This window comes from Lycium barbarum, chromosome 11 (assembly GCF_019175385.1).
Source record: "Lycium barbarum isolate Lr01 chromosome 11, ASM1917538v2, whole genome shotgun sequence".
Lineage (NCBI taxonomy): Eukaryota > Viridiplantae > Streptophyta > Magnoliopsida > Solanales > Solanaceae > Lycium > Lycium barbarum.
Genome location: NC_083347.1, coordinates 7,679,797 through 7,700,750, shown reverse-complemented (window position 1 = coordinate 7,700,750; position 20,954 = coordinate 7,679,797). Strand labels below are relative to the sequence as shown.

At 31.4% G+C, this 20,954-nt stretch overlaps 2 protein-coding genes across 2 annotated transcripts; both read right to left on the bottom strand.

The window, feature by feature from the left end:
- Positions 1–8,875: 8,875 nt before the first annotated feature.
- LOC132617729 (protein trichome birefringence-like 41) lies at positions 8,876–13,495 on the bottom strand. Its single transcript, XM_060332802.1, has 5 exons — positions 13,042–13,495; positions 12,412–12,583; positions 11,879–12,054; positions 11,180–11,338; positions 8,876–9,377 (listed from the first exon to the last, which is right to left on the bottom strand). Exons 1-5 carry the CDS (start codon positions 13,332–13,334, stop codon positions 9,047–9,049), a joined length of 1,131 nt encoding a protein of 376 aa, XP_060188785.1. The 5' UTR covers positions 13,335–13,495; the 3' UTR covers positions 8,876–9,046.
- A 700-nt stretch (positions 13,496–14,195) lies between these two features.
- On the bottom strand, positions 14,196–20,767 carry LOC132617730 (protein trichome birefringence-like 41). Its single transcript, XM_060332803.1, has 5 exons — positions 20,277–20,767; positions 17,885–18,056; positions 15,514–15,689; positions 15,269–15,427; positions 14,196–14,626 (listed from the first exon to the last, which is right to left on the bottom strand). The coding sequence occupies exons 1-5, from the start codon at positions 20,555–20,557 to the stop codon at positions 14,332–14,334; spliced, it is 1,083 nt and encodes a 360-aa protein (XP_060188786.1). The 5' UTR covers positions 20,558–20,767; the 3' UTR covers positions 14,196–14,331.
- Between the last annotated feature and the right edge of the window lie 187 nt (positions 20,768–20,954).

Below are 20,954 nucleotides of genomic sequence, written 5' to 3'. Positions count from 1 at the left end.
AGTAATATTTTCACCACATAATTTCAACTGAGAAATAATTTTAAACATGGTGGAATTATATGCCTTAATAGATTTAAAATCTTGTAGCATTAAATGGAGCCAATCAAAACGTGCTTGTGGAAGTATGACCATCTTCAAGTGGTCATATCTATCTTTTAAATTATTCCACAGAGTAAGAGGATCTTTAACAGTGAGATATTCCATTTTCAAGTCCTCTATGGCGGAGGAATATCATAGCCTTGGCACGGTCTTGGTTTGATGCCTCATTTTTATCTTTGATGGTGTCTGCCAGACCCATCGCATTAAGGTGAATTTCGGTGTCAAGAATCCAAAACATATAGGTATTGCCGGATATATCTAAAGCTACAAATTCACGTTTGGTAAGATTTGCCATTAGTAAAGAAAGATAGAAAATCAATACCTTCGAGGCTTTAAAGTATTTGCTCGGAACGGCAGAGTCTCGTGCTGATAACGTGTTATAAAATGAAGCTAAAAGAGTCACAATATTAAAGGATGAAAACCATAGAAATAGAATGACAAAAGAGGAGAGATTTTTATTATTCTTCCAAAATGTGTTACAAGTGTATTTCATATGAAAACTTATGTCTCTATTTATAGTGCTACATATGCATTCAATATATGAGAAAATGGAGGAACCATTAAGATAGTGGAGGAGAAGCATTATATTTGTGTATTGGACATCCATAATATATTTCATAACAAAAATTACTTTTTTTGTCATTAGCAAATTAATGTTGTTACCTGTACGGTGTTTTCTTTTTAAGAAAAGGTTGGAGGTTCAAATCTTGTACGTAAGATGTGACGCAATTACCCGACAAGACTTTCGACAAATGAATATATTGCTTTTACAGCAGTAAGGCAGTAAGCTATAATACTAATCGACCAATAATGGGTTGACAGTGTTTAGTAAAATTAATACGCGAATACTGTTGAATGTGGATCCGAAAGTACAAACTACGTGGGCGGTTTGCCACAAAAAATTATTCACTTTTTTCTCAATTTTTTTTCCACTTTTTTTACTTTTAGCTTTTGGTCATAAAAATTACTCATTTTTTTCCGGAATTGTATTCCAGAATACTAAAAACAAAAAAAACTTATTTTTAAAAAAAAATCAATTTTTTTCACTTTTTTACACTACATTTCACCAAAAACTACAATTTTAAAAACTATGGCCAAACACAACTCCAACTCCAACTCCAACTTCAAAAATTCCAAAAAAAGTGAAAAAGTTTTTGGTATTTATGGCCAAACAGGCCCTACATCTTACAACGACAACAACAAAAAAAAAAACCTTCAATCTGTCTCAATTTATGTGTTTATTTTAAAAATATTAATTAATACTTCACATGACATGTTTAAAATTACAATCTTCAAAGTACACTGTGATATATTTTACACATTTAATTTAAGATCATAAAATTTGATTTTATTTTTTATTTTCTTAAAATTCGTATTCAATCAAATAATGAAACATGAAATGAAACGGATGGAATAAAAGTATAGATGCGGCGAGAGGAATGGAATAAAAGTATAGATGCGGCGAGAGAAATGAGAGCATTTAATTTTGGATTACTTCTAAGCAGAAACAAAATCTATTGATTAGGATTTATTAGATTTTCTCCAATTTAAAGAAAGCAAAATCATAAAAACTTGAGAAAGACTCCCTCGACCCTCACCGAGTCACCGTCAGTTATTTAATTTGCGCATGAGTCAATTATGCAGATGTGGTGAAAATAAGATATCTTGCCCCCTTACAATTTGAATAAAAGAGAATGATTTTTTCAAATCTCTTATGTGTTTTTTTAGATCTTTTATAAAAAGGTCATAAAACTAAATAAAGTTTGTAAAAGACTAAAAATTCAATTCTCCCGCTGATGTGTGTCCGTGTAATTATTAAATTTCATTACTCTCTAGTCTCTATCAGTCCATATTAATTATTCGTCTTTTTAAACTTACAAACATTTGCTTAAGAAAACATTTAATAGTCTTATTCAAAAGAGTATCTGTTGGGCGTATCATAATTCATAAGTCATAACCAATTAGCAGTTATAATTTTCTTCCAGTGTTACTTATACAATACAAACTATTACAAATGTTAATTGTGTCCTCGTAAATGATTTCATGCAAAAGGGACAGTTTAAAGAAGATGAAAGTTTAAGATGTTTTAAAATATGAGATTTATAATTTTAAATATAAGATCTATTACTTGTTATAACAATTAAGATGATCTGATAGTGTAAAAATTATTATACCAACGACGTATATAACTTAAAATCTTTTCGGAAAGCTACCATAAGTTTGATATATATATATATATAAGACAAAAAAGTGACAAACGGAATTGAAAGAGAGTAAAATATAAATAGTACTCAACCATGAGGCAAAAGGCTCTACAGACGGGTGGAGCTAGAAAATGTAGTCCAATACTGGATTAAACAAATATGCTTAATTAGCCTTGTCATCAGTAGATTTTCGAATCTAATTACGGGATTTAATTATGGTTTCCAGTACTTCAACTTTTTTCTTTTGTCATTCAGTTCGATAACTATTTATAATTAAAGCCTAGTTGAATTGTTTTTTAAATTCTAGAGCCTTATAACAAGTTGACAGATCATATATTTCCTTATTTGGATTATAATTATAATATTAGAGAGCGTTTAGTATGACCCATTTAAGGATAACATTTAAATTCTTCTTCCTTAAAGTCGTACATTGCACACGTATTTAGAATTATTTTATGAGGTCCCACCACAATACATACTCCCACTCATCTCAATTGATGTGACACTGTAATTGTTGTTTTCCTAACAAATAAATTTGCCTGAACAACAGTTTTACATCTTGAGAAACATTAGCAATTATATGTTATTAGTTGGTAATCATGACTAATTAAACGATGCCACTTACGATAATTCAATTCGACTAATGGAAGCAAACATCATATAGCCTCATAGGTCTTAGCATAATAGGCCTTAGGTGTTAAGAGTATATTATCATATTGTTAGATGAATGATTAGCATAGCCTCATAGGTCATGTCTCATAGGTCATATATCATAGTAGGCCTGAATTAGATTAGCATAACTTTATATTTTATGAATGATTTCCAAGTCATGGATTGGATTACCACGTTAGTAATAATAGACAGGGCTTCAAAATTGGAAATATTTTGTGTTTTGTCACATGGATCACCATCCTATGAAAACAAATAAAACTAAATATTCAAAACTTATTTTTGTTTTAAATAAATGCTTATTCTAATATATATTTCCAATGATATTAGGTATCATCTACGATATTCCAACCAAACACTTAATTCTCTGCTTATTTTCTAATCTAATCTATTTGTTTTCTTATTTTAGGTACGTCCTAATTCCTAGTACCTAAAGGATAGACAATAAATTTCTACTCGTCAAACATATATATAAACATCCTGACCAACCAATTTTTTTTTTTTAAAATAGAGCCTCATAGGTATACTCATAAATCATAATTGGTTATGATCTCAGCAAATCCAACTAATTAATCAACCAACCAAGTGTGAGGACATTAAGAATATCCAATTGGAGCAACAAATTATTCTATTAAAAATATTATTTTAACTTATTTTAAAGTTTTGAAATTAATCTAACTGCTCGTGAAAAAAAAGTAATCTAACGAATGAATCGAGTATGTACTCTGATGTGATGTCTTCGTAATCAAATAAACAATATTTAACCACGACTTTAATAGTTATTCTACAAATAAAAAAGTTAAATGAATATTTTGATAACTAAATGCAGTATTAGTAATTCTCCCTCCATATATTTTTGAGTTAATTACGTTGTATATAAATTAGGGTAACAATGCTACCAAAATTGACCCATATTTTTAAAGCTTACAAAAAATGACCCAACCTCCTCTCTCTCTTTCTCTGCCGCGCCGCTCCCCCACCACTGCACATCAGTCGCCGTCACCGGAGAAATCAAACACACAAACACCTAAAACACCATCGCCGGAAACATGTCGCTCTGAGTGTAGCCATTGGTGTCGCAACCTCGCTGCGTTTGTAGATCTAGAGAAAGAGAAAAAAATGGAAACCTAATTTGCTAGATCTAGATCAATCCCCTGGCCGGTGGTGAAGCGCAGCTGGCGGAGATGAAATTACCAGCGGTGGGGGTCGCCGGAGGTGGTTGAGGTCGGCGATGGAGAAATCGGTAGGTGCAGGGTAATAGGTATATAATAGTGTATAATATTGTATAATAGTGTATATGGTGTATACACCCCTCTTATACACTATTATACATTTTTTTACACCTATATACATAAGTTTTAAAGAAACAATTATTTATGAGGAAGCAATTTTAGCAAGAAAATTAACAAATACCAGAGAGACGCAAGTGATTCAATATTATATAAACTAACACGATAAAGTATGATAATTGCAACTCAATATTTTTATAAATTTGTGAGCATGTCAGTTTTAGCTATAAATAGGGAAATAGATTTTTTATATATCGATTAATTTTTCACTTATTATTTTATGTGTCAAGGGTTTAGGCTATATTTGGTGATTTAGGGCTTAGTTTTAAACGAAATTCAAGAAAAATCCTAAACTCATTAAAACGAACCTTAAGAATCAATTTAATTAGTACGTTATATATATATATATATATATATATATATATATATTATGCTTAAGAAAATTAATTCTTAACGAACCAAACAAGAAATTCTATGGACAATTCGATCTTGACTGATGATGGTACCTTTATTTTCAACACTATATGACATCATTCAATAATTTCTATCTTTAATATTTGTAATGCATCATAGATATTTTAAAGGAATAGATAAATTGTCCATAAAATATTCTATTCAGTTCAAGAAAATAAAATAAAAAAAGAACTAATTACAGGAGGACTATACTTGATTCAAAATAGAAAATATATAACCTCATACAAACATACAATTACCAACACTTATTTATAGTTTAACCTCTTCTCCTAATTCCCTCTTCTTCATCCCCCCATTGTAATTGCACAAAACAAACTTTAAAGGAAAATTAAAGGTTCTTGTCCCTTTTTTTCTTTAAAAGATGTTAATTTATTAATTCTCGAAAATATTTTATACACTAATCTACTAAAATTCATTGCGCTAACCTCTTTCGTAGAAAAAAAAATACAAATTCTACGAAAAGAGAAAAAGCTATAAGAAAATAGCTTGTGCATGCAAAGAAATTAAAATTTGAACCAAAGTCAGAATTAAAATAAATGTTCTTTTTGAAGAAAAAATGTCTCCATAAAAATACCTTAATTAAGTGATTTTAAATATTTTGTACCATTTTCCTAATTAAACCCATAAAAGAGTAGGTTTTGACTTTCTTTAAAGAAAAACATGACGTAAGGTGCATCAACAAATTAACGGTGGATGAGATAAATATTTTAAAAATATGTAAAGTAACAATCACACACAATAATTACAAAGTAGCGGTGGAAGATAAGTGATTTTTTATTTATTTTATTATTGATAAGTAAGCAAAAATATATAATCCCAAAAATATTTAAATATAATATAGGAAAACATTATACAGATAGGGTGGGGTGGAGAGCTGGGTCCGAGGGTGATCTAGGGAAGGGGGTTAGGGACATTGGAAGGTGAAAAGGAGAGAACGAACTTAAAATGTCACTTATGAAACTTATTTTTTCTACTCTCATTAGGAAAGTCATCTTCCGTATTTTTAAGAAACTTATTTTCCAGAGAAAATGCTTTCCAAAAATAATAATAATGAAACATGAGAAAATTATAAAATATTTTTCTTCGTGGCAAACACATCCCTTCAGCTAGAAAAGAAAATAATTGGGCTTCAAAATTTAAATTTTAACAAAAAAATAAAAGAACAAACAATATAAAATATAATCAAATAAGAGGCAAGAAAAGAATCCTTAAATAAGTACACTGTACTTCATCAATTTGTAAAGGGTTAGTGCTTTTAAGAAAATGAGCAACGTACAAAACTGAGAATAGGTAGAAAAGTCAATTGGAACGTGCGCCAGGTGTAAGCGCAAATGTTGAAATTCTTATGATGGCCTTTGTGATGTGTAGCAGTCTCATGGTTAAATAATAATGTGAGGACTACAAAATCCCCATATTCATACTTATATATAGTAGTAAAATAAATGCATTTGATGTTCTTAAGAAAAAGAACTTTTTACTTTTTATGTCTACGCCCATGACGATCATGTCATTTAATACAGTATATTAATTTAAACAACTAATCTCTCTCTCTATATATATATATAAAGTTATATATAAATAAGGTAATGTGGCATATCGCTATGATCTCTATTAATATTTATCTTTTTTCTTAAATTTTTAACCTTTTTCTCTTCAATTCATTCTCTATTTTACTAAATAAAATAAAATAAAGGCCAAAAGCATTAACTATTTAGGTTATTTATTGTCCACTTTCTTGGTAGAAGCCTAGAGCGTAAGGTTTCACGTTATTTACAACAAGAGGTTATAAAACTCTTCCACCCTCACGTTATTATTTATTACACCAGTAATTAGGAATCATTAAACTCTCATCAAGGCTTTACAAACCCCACAAGTTTAAATCTGAGAAAACAATATATATATATATATATATATATATATATATATATATATATATATATATATTACTCCACCTTACTTCTCATTGAAACGTAGGATATAATATCTGTTTTTCCTCATTCTTCCGATTGAAAAAGATTCGTTCTTCCCAAATTTTAAAAATACTTTTATGACCAATTAATGCACTTATATTAATTCAATTACAATAACTCTATATACGTTAGTTTTTTTATTTGTATATAACTCTTAAAATACCAATTATATTGGTTACTATAAATACTGAAGCACATCTTATTCATTGCATAACTTTCATCTCTTCTTTTTCATTTATCATTCCTCGCATTCTAGAATATCTTTGCAGAAAGTTTCCCCTCTTCTTCTTTTTTCCCATTTATTGGTGACATTATGCTGTTTTCTGGTAGTCATATCTTCGACTATAATGCTACAGTGAGTGAGCATCTTTTTAGTAGAATGGAAATTTGCTAAACGAAGATAAGAAATCGTGGTAGAGTTTTTTTTATTATTCATTTTGTTTTTAAAATGACTTTGAGCTCCATATAGGTGGCAGCAACATCAAACGAAAAGAAATTAACTCAGGATCTTTGTGAGGTTGTTTGTGTTATTAAATCTGTATCGCAAAGAATACGGGTCGGGTCGCGGGTCAGGATCTTTAATTAATTAATTAAATAATAATTAATTAAATAATTAAAATTAAAGGAAATTTGGTCCAAAAAGATTATCAACCAATCAGATCAATTGACCAAATCTAAATCCAAATCCGAAGCCGAGCGACGACGGCACGAGGGGAGACCATCTTCTTGACCCTTTAGCAACACGAAGGAGTGCTTCTACTTTTAAGTAGAAGAACTTTTCTTTCCACCACCTATGAGGGACAAATGCTTATTTCATAAAGCAAGAGGGAACAACTCATTTTTCGCTCCACTTCTTTTCCCTCCATTTCCCAATCAACCTATCAATTAAACCCAACAGTTTGTCCCCTTTTTGTTTGAAGTGATAATATTTTTTTTTAAGAAAATTGGGTATTAAAAAAGAGTTTAATTTTTGTACATAATCAGTGCAAGTAATTTTTTTGACTATTAAGTCATGTAAATTAAACCTCCTTAACCTATGAAATTTGAAATCTTAAAAAATGATATATTATCTGTTATAACAAGTAAAGATATATAAAAAATTTACTCTGACGATTCATATATTTAAGCTAAAAAGAAATAGTTTGTAAATTTGATGAGGTCCGAGCGAAGCGTAGACAAATTCACTAGTCATAATATATAAGTGAAAGAAGTAATCTGAAAAATGAGGCCATTAACATTTTCTAGCAGGTTACATTGCAAATTGCACTAACCGTGTAATATTTTAGGGATAATGTCACTTTTCTTCGCTTAGTTATCAGCTAATTTTTGTTTTGATCATCTTATTATTTAATTAAGTACATAATTAAGTATATTAAACCTTATGCAGAATGTTTATAGAAATGTATTGGCCTTAAATATAAAGTAACATTACAATCTTAACATAAAATATTGGTATGTAAATGATGTGATGATCAGCAATACGTTAAATTTGTGAAATTTATAAGAAAGATCAAAAGTGCAAATTTCAAATAATTGAAGGTTAAATATTCTTAGCGAGATATTACAAGAACTATAATCATAATTTGTTGATATCTAAAAGACTAAAAGTGCATATTTCCAAAAAACTTATTACACAAGTACGCTGGATATATATGAGTAAAATATTTCACTCAGAAATTTTGATACTAATAATTACTAGGGAGATAACAGGCATCCGATTATAGAATGTTTTCCTAAACTACGTTGCTAAAGTTCAAGAAGACGTTCTTGGTTCAAACTATAAACATTGAATATGCTCTTAATTAGAAGTTCCGAAGCTACAATCATATTGGGGGGTTGGGGGGGGGGGGGGGGTTGTTGGACTATACAACCTTGCAAATGAAATTATTCATATAATATTTTTCTCAAAATCGTGGCGTCCGGGCCAGTTGCGCGCACCTCAACTAATTGTACAACGTATTTACTATCTCCTATCTCCTATCATACAAATACCTAATAATTATGTACGCCGAATTTTTAACAGATGGATAAAATCGCTTGTTCATGTAGTAATTGATTTGGATTGCGCGCTCAAGTTCAAGAGGACGTTCTTGGTCCAAACAATAAACATTGAATATTGTCTTAGAATTTTCAGGCTACAATAATTGAAATAAAAATGGACTATACAACCTTGCAAAAGAAATTGTTCATATAGTATGTTTCTAGTTAGTTATAATCGTGCAGGTGTCCGGGTCAGGGCACCTCGACTAATTCTACAAAGTATTTGCTAGTATTTTTCATCAGTACAGGTACCAATTAACTTTGTCCATCTAGACTTTAACGGATAGATAAAATCACTTGTTCATATAGTAATTGATTTGGCTTGGTTAACAATAAGAGCATAAAAGAGTTGATTCCAAGTATCAGGCACACCAGCAAGACACCAATGACTACAATCACTTCCCTTTGTCTTTGTACCATTTTTATTAATACCATAAATAGAGGGGTGTCCATCTTTTCTTAACTGAGAAAGTAATGTAATATCAATTAATGTCACTGGTTTTGACATGTTGCTTAATATTTCCATCACTGCTGTTGCTGCTGCCATTGGTCCTCCAGGATACACTGAGCCACTAATTGGTTGAATCTCTCCATTGCAATTATTACTTTTGCTAGCATTCCACTCTTTCCCACTGATTTATGGTCCCATGAAAAAAGTTGAAAATAAGCAAAGATTCTCAGACTGTTTCCTTACTATCATTAATTAATCACTGTTCAAGCTAGGGTAGCAAACATTAAGCCTGGGTTGAATTTACCCGAGTTAAAATGAGCTCAATTAATATAATTAGTTGGTCATCCAAAAATAGTCGATACTGTATAATATGCATATATATTATGTATATTGGCTAAAGAATGTAAATATTTTCAGTAGAGCGGTCAAATGTGTAGATTCCCTATTAATAAATAAGTTATTGTCCAATCCTATATTGTAGAACATAGTTCGTTGAGACGGACTGATATTTTAAGTAATTTAAGAGAGCTTTTCACAGTCAATTGGGCTACATGCTTCGCCTAAACCAGTCCAACTTTTAGATGAGTTGAATTTAGGTGGGTTAAAATGAACTGAGTTAATAAATGGGTGCATCGTCATTCCATCCATCAAACTTAGCCCAAATCAGTGATAATTATGTACAAGTAAAAAGTTTTCTAATTGCTTAAACTTTTAGATAAGATGGTCAAACAATTAAAATAGTAACAAAGTAGGTAAAAGTCTTGATTTTGAGTCGCACCATTATTGAAAAATTTCCACGTGCAAGCTTGAACCCATTATTGAGTCGCACCATCGCCCATTATTGAAAAATTTCCACGTGCAAGCTTGAACCCATTAAACATAACCAGGTTCGCACGTGAAGACATATTGAAACATAATTAACAAGCAAAAATCTTTAACTTACTCCTAATTATTATCATCAATTAATCACCCTTGCCCTTCTAAGGTGACAAACGAAAAATCTCTTCCATAGCGGTTTAATAAGATTTGTTTGTCGAGTTTCATCACTACTTGTTTTAGACCCTGTCCAAAAGTTGCAATTATAATACGCAAGTCCTTTAATTGATTGAAAAGTTTGAAAGTCTTTGTTATCAAATTTAATACATGAATTTTAGACCTCATGATAGGTGACACCTTTGTCGCCATAAGTGTGTGTTTTTGCGTGTACTTTATATTCTTGGCAATGGACCCCCCATCTTTGTATATTTAACTAAGGTTCTTTTACGGTCATAAAACTTCATTTTGCATGTTTAAAATAGACTTTTAAGATAATCTAGCCGAAGGATAGGCATTTTAATTAATACAATATTAAAACCTGTGTTAGAAGTTAGACCATGTAAAGTAAAGCTATTAGGAATAGACAAATCAGAATTAGTTGTAACAATTGAACTAGCATTCTTAGATCTGCATTTTAATGAGAGTTCTTAAATTTGCAACATTTAGCTTAGTTCCAAATAGGAAATTAAATTTACTACCAATCCTATCCTATGGAAAGGATACAAAAAGGAATCAAGGAATATTAACATTTTTAGTTGGGCGGCTAAAAGGTTTTTTTAATACTAAAAAATAAAAATTAGCGACAGAAATTTTTGTAGTTAAACAACAAAATTCGTTACTAACCTTATTTAGCGCAGAATTACCGACGGATTATCAGAAAGTTCTGTTAGCTACTTAGGACAGACTAGCGACAAAGTTCGTAGCTGATTTCAGTTTTTTTTATAGTGAATTTCACTCGTCTGGCCATAATCATTTGTGTTTGTCGCCAGTATATATTCAGTGCATAATAAGTATATCATATGTGTATAATCAAATCATATGGAATGATTATACTGGATAAAATTTGTAAAAAAAACATAGATTATGGCTATCTTTTGTTGTGAACTTTATTGAACTGTTGTGTAGTGTAAAAATCCAAGAAAATCAAAAGAAAGTGATGAATCGTACTTGTAATGTGTAGGAGAGATGCCCTGAAAGAATACTCTTGTTTTGGTAGGATCAATATTAGATTCTACCCAATTAGACCAAGTTTTAAGTCCCTCCTTAAAGGCCACCAAACGATCCATGTCTTTATACATTTGATCTCCTTTCTGGATAAAATCCCATCTGAAAAAGAAAAAAAAAGAAAAAATCAAATAAAGCCATATATCATAACTTATCTAATGGTAAAAGATTGGAGATAAGGGGCAAGCATAATTTCATCAATTTGAGACGTTAAAAATTATTTTGGTCCAAACTAGAGGTACTTGGTAAGTGAAGAACATAAAGAGGAAACAAAACAAAGAGAAAAGAGGGTATTTTCAATAACCTTGCACCAGATAAAGCAATTCCGCTGCAAATAAATAAGGGATCTTAACATATTTTAGCTAGTCGGTTATGAAAATTTCACTTACCTAACGGTAACATTTTGTAACCATTGTCAATGTTTGTTCAGTGTATAACAAGTGCATAATCAATATACACATTAACTATACAATGATTATATACTCTATACTGATTAAAATTTGTAAGAAAATAAAGATTAGGGTTATGTTTTACTGTGAGTTTTGTTGAACTGTTGCATGTGTAGTATAAAAAATTTCAATAATTAATATGAAATAAATTAAAAAGGCATAGATAAAAGATTAATAATTAAGAAAAGCTTACGATTGTTGGCTTCCCTTGTGGAGCCACCAGTGCCATGTATTGAAAATGAGCATGTCGAAGCCTTTCCAAACGTCGCCGTTTTTGATAGAATCAAGTTTTAGAACTCTGCCTATCTTCTCTTTAACCAAATCTACCAGAAATGCATTTCGTGATAAAACCAAAGAAACGTTATAGTCCTGCAACAAAATTAAAAATATGATTGATTATAGAGATGAAGTTCCAATAAAGTTAATTAAAACTTCAAAGTCGTTACATTTTGTATTCGCAAAAGGTGCTTCTTTTTAAGTTCACATATAATAATAGGTAAATTTTCAAAGCAAGTCTAATATGGAACTTGAAAATAGAAGACTAGTAAGTTACTATAACTGGTTAAATTAATCTGATGGTATAAAAAAAAATTATACGTTCAGTTTGTATTACTTAAATCCTACGTAAAATAGCATACTACTCACCGCTTGTCAAGTTATTAATTATCCATTAATGTTGTCATAGAGATTTAATTGTAATTTGAAATTTCATATCCTTAGTAATACCTGGAAAACAAAGTTGGAGACATCTCCTGTCCTCTGGATTGTGAAGTTGAGCTGAGGCACTCTTGTATGCAACATGCATGTGAGTGATTGCCATTGGTTAAGGCTCAATGAGTCCCCTATGAACATTATCCTTTTCCCCTTCACCCTCCTCAGAAAATCCAATCCATCAAATCTATCCAAATAATATTTTAAAAAAAAATAATTAAAGTAGGATTTTAAATTTAGCCAGGGCCAGAAATAGAGTTCAAGTTACTGACTCGGTAGAACCAGTAGTCAAGGGCGGGGCTAGAAGCTGACGTACGAATTTCGTCGAATCCACTAGGTTAAAATTAAACTTCATATTTGTATTAAAAGATTCAGTAAATATATATGCACAGACATTGAATTTAAAACTAGTTACTAATACCTGATGTCACTATCCTAGAGTTTAGAATCTATAAAGTTCAAATCATGGTTCTACGCATGCAAGTAGCTATACGGCTAAACTCTGTATTTGTGTTAAGAAATCAACTTAATATGTATAGATAATCTATCCAAAATTTATAAACTCAACATTCTAAATCCGTCTCTGATCATATTTGCAAATAAACCACATTGAAGCATAAACTTAAATAATGATACTATACGTACTTGGGCAATTCACATGCAGTAGGCTTCCATTTGTACTTAACATATAGTTTATCAGGTCGGCCATTTCCTAGGCAATCGAATTGTCCTTCAATAAAAGAACATATCGATGAATTATACAATGGATATGAATCATCATAAATCCATTTGCCCTGAAAAATATCACAGCTGCTTGATTTTGATGATCCTCTAGAGTGACTGAAATGTTTCAATAGTACAGCACTAGTTGACTGATAATGTAGGCACAAAATAACATAGACGAAACATACAAAACTGAAATATTGTTTAGTTTCCATTACAGAAGAGGGAAGAAGGAAAATTGGATATGAAAAATGGGGAAGAGTACTTGGAAAAATGAAGGGATAATTTGGATCGATGGTGATGTATATATATTGTTGGAGCCAAGCACTATTTTTGGTAAAATTTATTTATTATTTCACTTTATGTAGTGAGTGTAGTGGCCTTTATTAGGCAGAGCAGAATTGTTATCATTATTGCTTGATGTTTACAGTTTGTTTTTAGCGAGTTTCAGCAATTTCATATGATACTTCTAAGCAAAGTTATACTATTATACTGAATGATATTACATGGCCCCAGGCCCCTTATACTTATTTTATGTCCTTACTTTTTGAAGTGTTATAACGACACAAATATTACGATATGTGTAGGATTATAAGTTTCAAAAACTTTCTTTTCTTTTTAAACTATGTACCTGAATTTCCCCTTCATGGTAAAGAATTTGATTCCCCATTTTGTGGAAGGAAAAAAAGAGAGTGGCCAAAATTTAAAAATTCGTTGGGCTTCAAGATTTTGGACTATTAGCCATATGACTTCTAGTCCACTTCCAAATGGTTTGCCCCATTTGGAAATTACCTTAGCCTTCTCTTAATCGTCTTTTTCTTGGACGTTGCAATTTTTTTCTTTCCTGTTTTTGTAGTTCATAAGATATTCAGGGTGCAACAAAAGACCAATTGCCTTGTACTCCCTTCCATATTAGTTTATGAGTATATACATTACTATTTCTTTTTTAGTCTATTTAAAAAAGAGTATCAATTATGAATGAAGTAGATGAGTTTTTTTTTCCACCATATAAATCAGTTTTGAATCGATATATAGAATCTTTACAGAGTCACAGACAAATTAATGACCTCAAAAAATTGTCAAGAAACTGTAGCGCTCTATTATATTCTCAACTTCTAACGTATATTCTCATTGACAATAATGAATTTTTTTCATTTTTCTGTGGTTCAATTTAAGTGCTCGACAATATTAACGAGGTAAATAGGAGCCAAATTAAAGAATAAGGTTATAGAGTAATTCATTCCAAGTATCAGGTACTCCTGCTAGGCACCAATGGGTACAATCCATTCCTGTACTTCCACTCATCCCATAAATTGAAGGATGTCCATCTTTACGTAATAAAGAAAGGGCTGTCACATCAAGCAATGTCACTGGCTTCTTAATTGTCCTCAATACATTTTTTTGCACTGCCAATGCTGGTGGTAGACCTGCCGGATACGACGATCCGCTTAGCGGTCGACTCTGCCCCGAGCAGCTTCTCACGCCTGGTTGACTCCAATCGGTACCACTGTAGTTTGAAATGAAAAAAAAAAAAAAAAGACACGAGATTTGTCCAATTAGACAAAAAAAAAAAAATCATGTAAAACAGAGATGGATCTAAAATTTATTTGAACTTAGTACTCTTGTTAAAAATGAAGGTTTCAGTTGAACCCATCCTCCTATGTATAGGTAAAAATTAATCTAGATGACCAGTTTTTGGACTGCTTATTAACATATAGTTACTATTTGAAATGTAACATGAGAAAGTTACTTTTAAGGCAAAAATAATATTTTAATAAAAATACTTAAAACATAGAACAATTAGATGAACCTTAGGTGGATTTTCTAACCAATGTTTCATAACTTTATCGGTTCAAACTCCAGGAACGATTCACGGAGTTTAAATTTTCGCAAACTAAATGTGAAAATTTGCTGGAGTTTTAAATTTCATAAATGATTCACGGAGTTTAATCTTTATTAGTTCAAACTCTAAGAATTTTCATGGAATTCAAACAAATAAATGTTAAACTTCGGTAAAAAAAATCCCGAAGTTTCTACTTGTTTTGACTAGGGATATTTTATCAAAATTTATTTCCGCATTAAAATGGTTATTTGCCAATTTTTTCCTAGGATAGCAAATTAGATTGGTTTGTCTTTTAATTACTCTTACTTGTAATGTGATGGTGAAACTCCTTGAAAGAAAACCAATTGTTTTGAAGGATCAATGTTGGTGTCGATCCACTTGGCCCATGTAATCAGGGCTCTCTCGAAAGCAACCATACGATCCATGTCTTTGTAGTATTTGCTTCCTATTTGAATATAATCCCATCTGCGACATAAAGAAAATATATATGCTGTGAAATTTTAGCTAAGTTAATAAGACAATTAACTAGTCATGTAGAAATGTGGACTGACGGTTGACTGATTCCTCTGCGATTCCACCAATGCCAAGTGTTGAAGATTAGCATATCAATTCCTTTCCATAACTTGCCACCTTCAATTGAGTCTAGTTTTAAGATTCTGCCCTTTGCTTGCATCACAACATCCACCAAATACACAGTCCGGTCTAACATCACTTGCACTCCAAAATCCTGAAAAGGGTGAGCTTTTATAACTATTAAGTTTTAATTTGAGGTGAACTTAAGAGGAAAATAGAAAGAATAGAAGTTCCAAAATCCTGAAAAGCTGGTGAGCTTCTATACCATGTCATAGTGTTATTTACTCCATTATTTTGTCATGTTACCAATATTATTTTTTTAGTTTCTTATACGGTATTCGACACCCCTTTTGAGGTTAGATTAATCCGGAGTCACTCTGGGAAGTCCCGATTTGAAAGATAAAGCACTCCCTTTAAGATGCAACTTCATTCAGGGCTCAAAACGAATCAGAATTTTTTGGTTAAGATTGAGAGCATCACAGAGACTTACTTATAAATTATTCTATAAGTGATCTGGTTGTGTATGTACATCTTTTACTCTGTAGTGCATAAAGCATAAGCTTCCAAAAAAGAAATGGAAAAACTTGTAATCGTGTTACATCTGTCCTCGATGCCTCTGACTTCGCTTGACCACACTACGTCCTACGTAAATGAAGCGGTTCTTGTTTAGGTCTTGATTTCGAGTCTCACTCACATCTATTAACAAAATACTTTTACGTATTTGGCCAAGAAAAATAATAATCAGACATGTATTACTGTCTACTAAAAGGAAATTCTCCTTACCTAAAATAAACAGACATAAACGATTTCTATATGTCTAATCTTGTAGATGCATGAATCTGTTGAGACAGTAACAGTTCCAACTTCCAACAAATAATCTAATCCATGAGGGGCTTTAATGGCAAGCGTGTGGTTCATAACAAACTGATCTTGATTATGAAAGATCTAACAATTAGATAAGATACGTGAGCCAATTTGCCCATGCCTCTATAAGTGTTGGCTAAACGGTCCAAAGATACTCTTAATACAGTGTCATATTGTCCGTTTTGGGCCAAGCCCGCACGATTTTTCTCAAAAGGTCTCACACCATTAAGAGTATTCAACACTAATCTCCCTCTCGAACTAAGTTCCACATGGCTCATTACCATAATTCACGGGTCAGAAATTCAACTTGTCTGTGTGTCATCTATATCGCCAGAGTATTTACGGTCACCGAAGCCCCAAGGCTGTGTATGCGTCTTCAAAGCTACGAGTAAAGGTCATAAACCGGCCCATAGACGGGCAAGGGTACTAAACCGGGCCCCACACAACCCTCCGCCATCTTTATACTCGTCCCGCCAAATCATTGGCTCAGATACCAGTTGTTGGGCTAAACGGTCCAAACATACTCTTAATACGATGTGATATTATCCGCTTTGGGCCAAGCCCGCACGGTCTTTCCCAAAAGGCATCACACCATTAAGAATATTCAACACCTTATAAGTAGCTCATTTTTCTTTTTAGCTACCAATGTGATACTTTGTTCGCACATGCAACAGCTCTGTTATTGTTAGATAAAATGCTCTTTTCTACATGGTTATTGAATCAGTTCGTTTTCAGTCAATTTCACATTTGAGGCCCCCCAAAACATCATCAAGATGAGTTTATATTTATCACAAGGCGGACTTTTTATGTATACATAGAGACAAAAATGAAACAGCATGGAGTGTTTTATTTTTTGTGTGAACCTACTCAAATACAAAATGCAGATTAATCATCAGTGTACTTTAGATATCGAATATAATCTAAAAGAGTTCAAGGGCACAAATGAATTTTTTTCCTTCAAATTAGAAGACTTATAAGTTAGTTAACAAACTTATAAGCACTTTTTTCCCATTTATCTACGGATTTGGTAGACACTCAAAGTAATTATAAGCTAAAATCAATCAAAGTCATTAAGTTGGTCCTCCCCAACTTATGCATTTTCATCTACCAAATCAAAACTCCTAACTTGCTATCTAATCCATATTAATCATTCTTCCTTTTTTTTTTTTTTTTTTTTTATAAAGATACTTTCAAATTTATTTATTTTTTGTTTGAAAAGTCATTTTACCAAAAGATTCAGCTTATCATCATTCTTTTCACCAAATATCAATTATTTATTATCAGTTTCAACACTTCTATATAAACATATATAATTGCTTATTAACAAAATCAGTTCAGTATATAAAAATACTTTTAACACTTATTTACAATCAACTAACTCAATAACGGACTTAGTTTCTCTCCAACTATGTTCCATGATTGACCATAATTCTGCAATTGGATTAAGTATGGTGCAAATAAAACTTTAGGAAAAGCGGAATTTACCAAAAAGGTGAAAATGGAAACATTGCCAACTCTAGTTGCATTATAATTGGCTCTTGACTGTGATGTGTAAAGAAGGCATACAAGTGACTGCCACTGGTTCCTACTGAGTGAATCTCCCACAAACATTATGCTTTTTCCTTTGAATTTCCTCAAGAATGCTCGTCCATCAAATCTGTATAAAGACAAAAAGTAGCTATCTGTTTTAAGAATGCACTAGAGTTTATCATTTAATTTTATTAAGTTTGGACATTCACGGCACTAAACACATTATTCGAACAATAATACAATAGAAAATTAATAGACACATGCTGCTACAGTGGATCTAGGATTTAAATTTTATGGGCTTAACCTTTTAATATTTTAGCATTAAACCATTATATTTCTAAAGTTACGAGTTCATATCTACTATTTATTGTAATTTTAATAAATTTTGACGCATAAATTTATATCCAGCATCGAAAGTTTAGAGTTCAATTGACCCCTAGTTATAGTGGGCTCCATCCGCCTAACTTTTTTAGCTGTTTTAACAAGATAGGAAGGGAAAGCTAGAAAGTTGGGAATGCACGAGCTTTAATTTAAGTACTTTAACGAAGATAAAAAAGAAATTCTAGCAAGTTGGCAATGATCCATGACCCGTATGTTGTTAAACGTCCGCCCAGATAATTACAGAATAATTGTGTTTATTCACGGATCTAATACTTCACCACTAAATTAGAGGAAATAGTTAACATAATTCTTTATAATTTGGGGGGAAAAGACCAAATATCTATTTGAAATAAAAATAAAAACAATCTTTTGAGAGGTTTGACATAAAACTTAAAAGTTACAGCTTGTTTGTATGGGTTGTTACCTATTGTATCGTATGATATTATTATTTTAATACAATATTTATTTTGATTATTAATTATTTAAATGTTATTGTATTGTTAAATTCATTATTTTTTATCAATCAAAATTTAGGTAACACCTTATCTAAGTGGTTGTGACACATAGTTTGATCATTTCATTATTTTTTATCAACCAAAATTTACGTAACACCTTATCTAAATGATTGTAACACATCCAGGTATCATATTGTATCGTACCGCAATATATTATATTTTTTAATGAAATACAATATTTGAATATATCGTATAGCTTTCCGAGAGTTACAGGAGACGAACATCCGAGAGAAATGCGGCATTGTGGTCCGTGACATTGACAGCATGGTTTTGAAATGCAAGAAAATAACGTAACATTTTTTCTTTAGCTTGTCAGTAAAACTTTTAAATCATACAGTATTCGGTGGGGATTCAACGTGTAGTGCACAAAAGGATAAGCACCTTTATTCTAGTGGTTATTAAAAGCTAACAACTTTTTAGTTCTAGAGATCTATCATATCATCAAAAACTCAAGATCTTAACTGGATTTTTTCGTTTTCACTTTAAAACCATCTATGTATGTTCATCTACAGTAAATACACACAATCATAAGATAGTTATTTGAAATATCGTATGATACGTTAATACAAATCGTTCCATCGACAGAACAAAAATATACTACTTTTCCTGTTAAGTCTTAACAGTCGACAACCTTTGCTCAATTTCAATATTAATTAAACTCCTTGTATGATCATCTTAATTTATAATAATCTTCTATATCCATTTACTCTATTTAGGTCCGTCATTCCTTTGTATGAAAAAGGGACTACTAAGTATAATCCGTATCAATGGTGTGATTTTAGAATTTTAACGTCGATCGATAGCGAATAAGAGGGGAAAAAACACTTTTTGAGATGGGAACGGAGAAATTAGGACAAAAGTAAAAGATTGCATTGTGATCTTTCAAAACATCATTTCTCCTGCCACTTTACTGGACTTTATCACGTGTCACCCCACTATTATCTCCTAGAAAAATTAATTCCTCAGCTCCCATGACCTCCATCTTCTTTTGCCTTTCGATCAACCCATAAATCATTACTATTCAATTTTAATTCATCGATTATGACAGAATATTACAGTAGTATTTGTTTGTTATTGTAAATCAACTTAATACTCCTTCCGTCTCATATTATTTATCATGATTATTAAAAATAATTATCTTAAATTATTTATCATTTTAAAAGTTCAGGACACAATTTTTTTTTTCATTTTACCCTTAAAAAGAATTTTGTCAGACACATAAATAGAGTAAATATTTAAAGGAGAGAGATTATAACTTAGACATAAATAAAGATAAACTAATCAAATACACCTCCTAATTAATATTTATAAGAGACGTGTAAAGGAACAAAAAAAAAAAAGACAAATAGTTTGAGACTGAGGGAGTATGATAGTATAAATATTATTAACGCTACTCGTAGAAAAATAACACAAGAAGTGATTTAACATGTAGAGAAAGCTAGAAGTGGTACCTTGTTAAGGAACAACCATGGGGTTTCCATCTGTATTTAAGGTAATCTTTGTCTGGACGACCATTTCTCTGGCAGTTGAATTCATGTTCAATGAAAGGGCAGTGAGTTGAATTATAGAGAGGATAATTATTAGTTTCATCTCTAATCCAACTTCCTCTGAATAAATTGCAATTCTTGTGTGGATGAGGCCGTTGCAGAAGAAGAACAAGAAGACTTATTAGAATACATACAAAGAGTGTGAAAATTGTCCAGCCAATTCTTAAGCTTACACATCTGATCATTGCTTCAAAGATTAAAATAACTCTTACAGAGAGAAAGAGAAAGTGAAGCAAAAGAAGCTTAATTTGCTATGTATCTTCTGTGTCTTCTAGTATGAGTTGTGTGTCTGTCTCTCTAGATATACATTTGTAGAATTTGTCAAAAAGAAATAGAAAGAGCATAAAGAGCTTTTTGTGGAAATTAGGGAATGTCACTAAGTGGGGACCATACTTCAGAATTCAGATGCTTTGAGTTATTTCACTTTTTTTTTTTCGGGTTGAGAAGTTCACTTCTTTTAATTTAAATTTATTAATTACGATACATTTTGGTTGCCCTTTCAATTGTTCTAATAATTGCTTTGACCCTTTCACGAAAGTGGAAAATATTTTTGGTGTCGTGTTCAAGGGAGTGATAAATAGC

Bases quoted from the DNA above. Each gene is read 5' to 3' on its own strand.
- LOC132617729 (XM_060332802.1), bottom strand. From the start codon at position 13,334: ATGGAAACTAAACAATATTTCAGTTTTGTATGTTTCGTCTATGTTATT. The intron at 12,584-13,041 runs GTACGTATAGTA...TTATTTGGATAG, and splicing joins ACTGCATGTGAATTGCCCAA to ATTTGATGGATTGGATTTTC. The intron at 11,339-11,878 runs GTAAGCTTTTCT...TTTCTTTTTCAG, and splicing joins CACAAGGGAAGCCAACAATC to ATGGGATTTTATCCAGAAAG.
- LOC132617730 (XM_060332803.1), bottom strand. From the start codon at position 20,557: ATGATCAGATGTGTAAGCTTAAGAATTGGCTGGACAATTTTCACACTC. The intron at 18,057-20,276 runs GTACCACTTCTA...GTCTTTATACAG, and splicing joins CATGGTTGTTCCTTAACAAG to ATTTGATGGACGAGCATTCT. The intron at 15,428-15,513 runs GTCAGTCCACAT...TTTATGTCGCAG, and splicing joins CGCAGAGGAATCAGTCAACC to ATGGGATTATATTCAAATAG.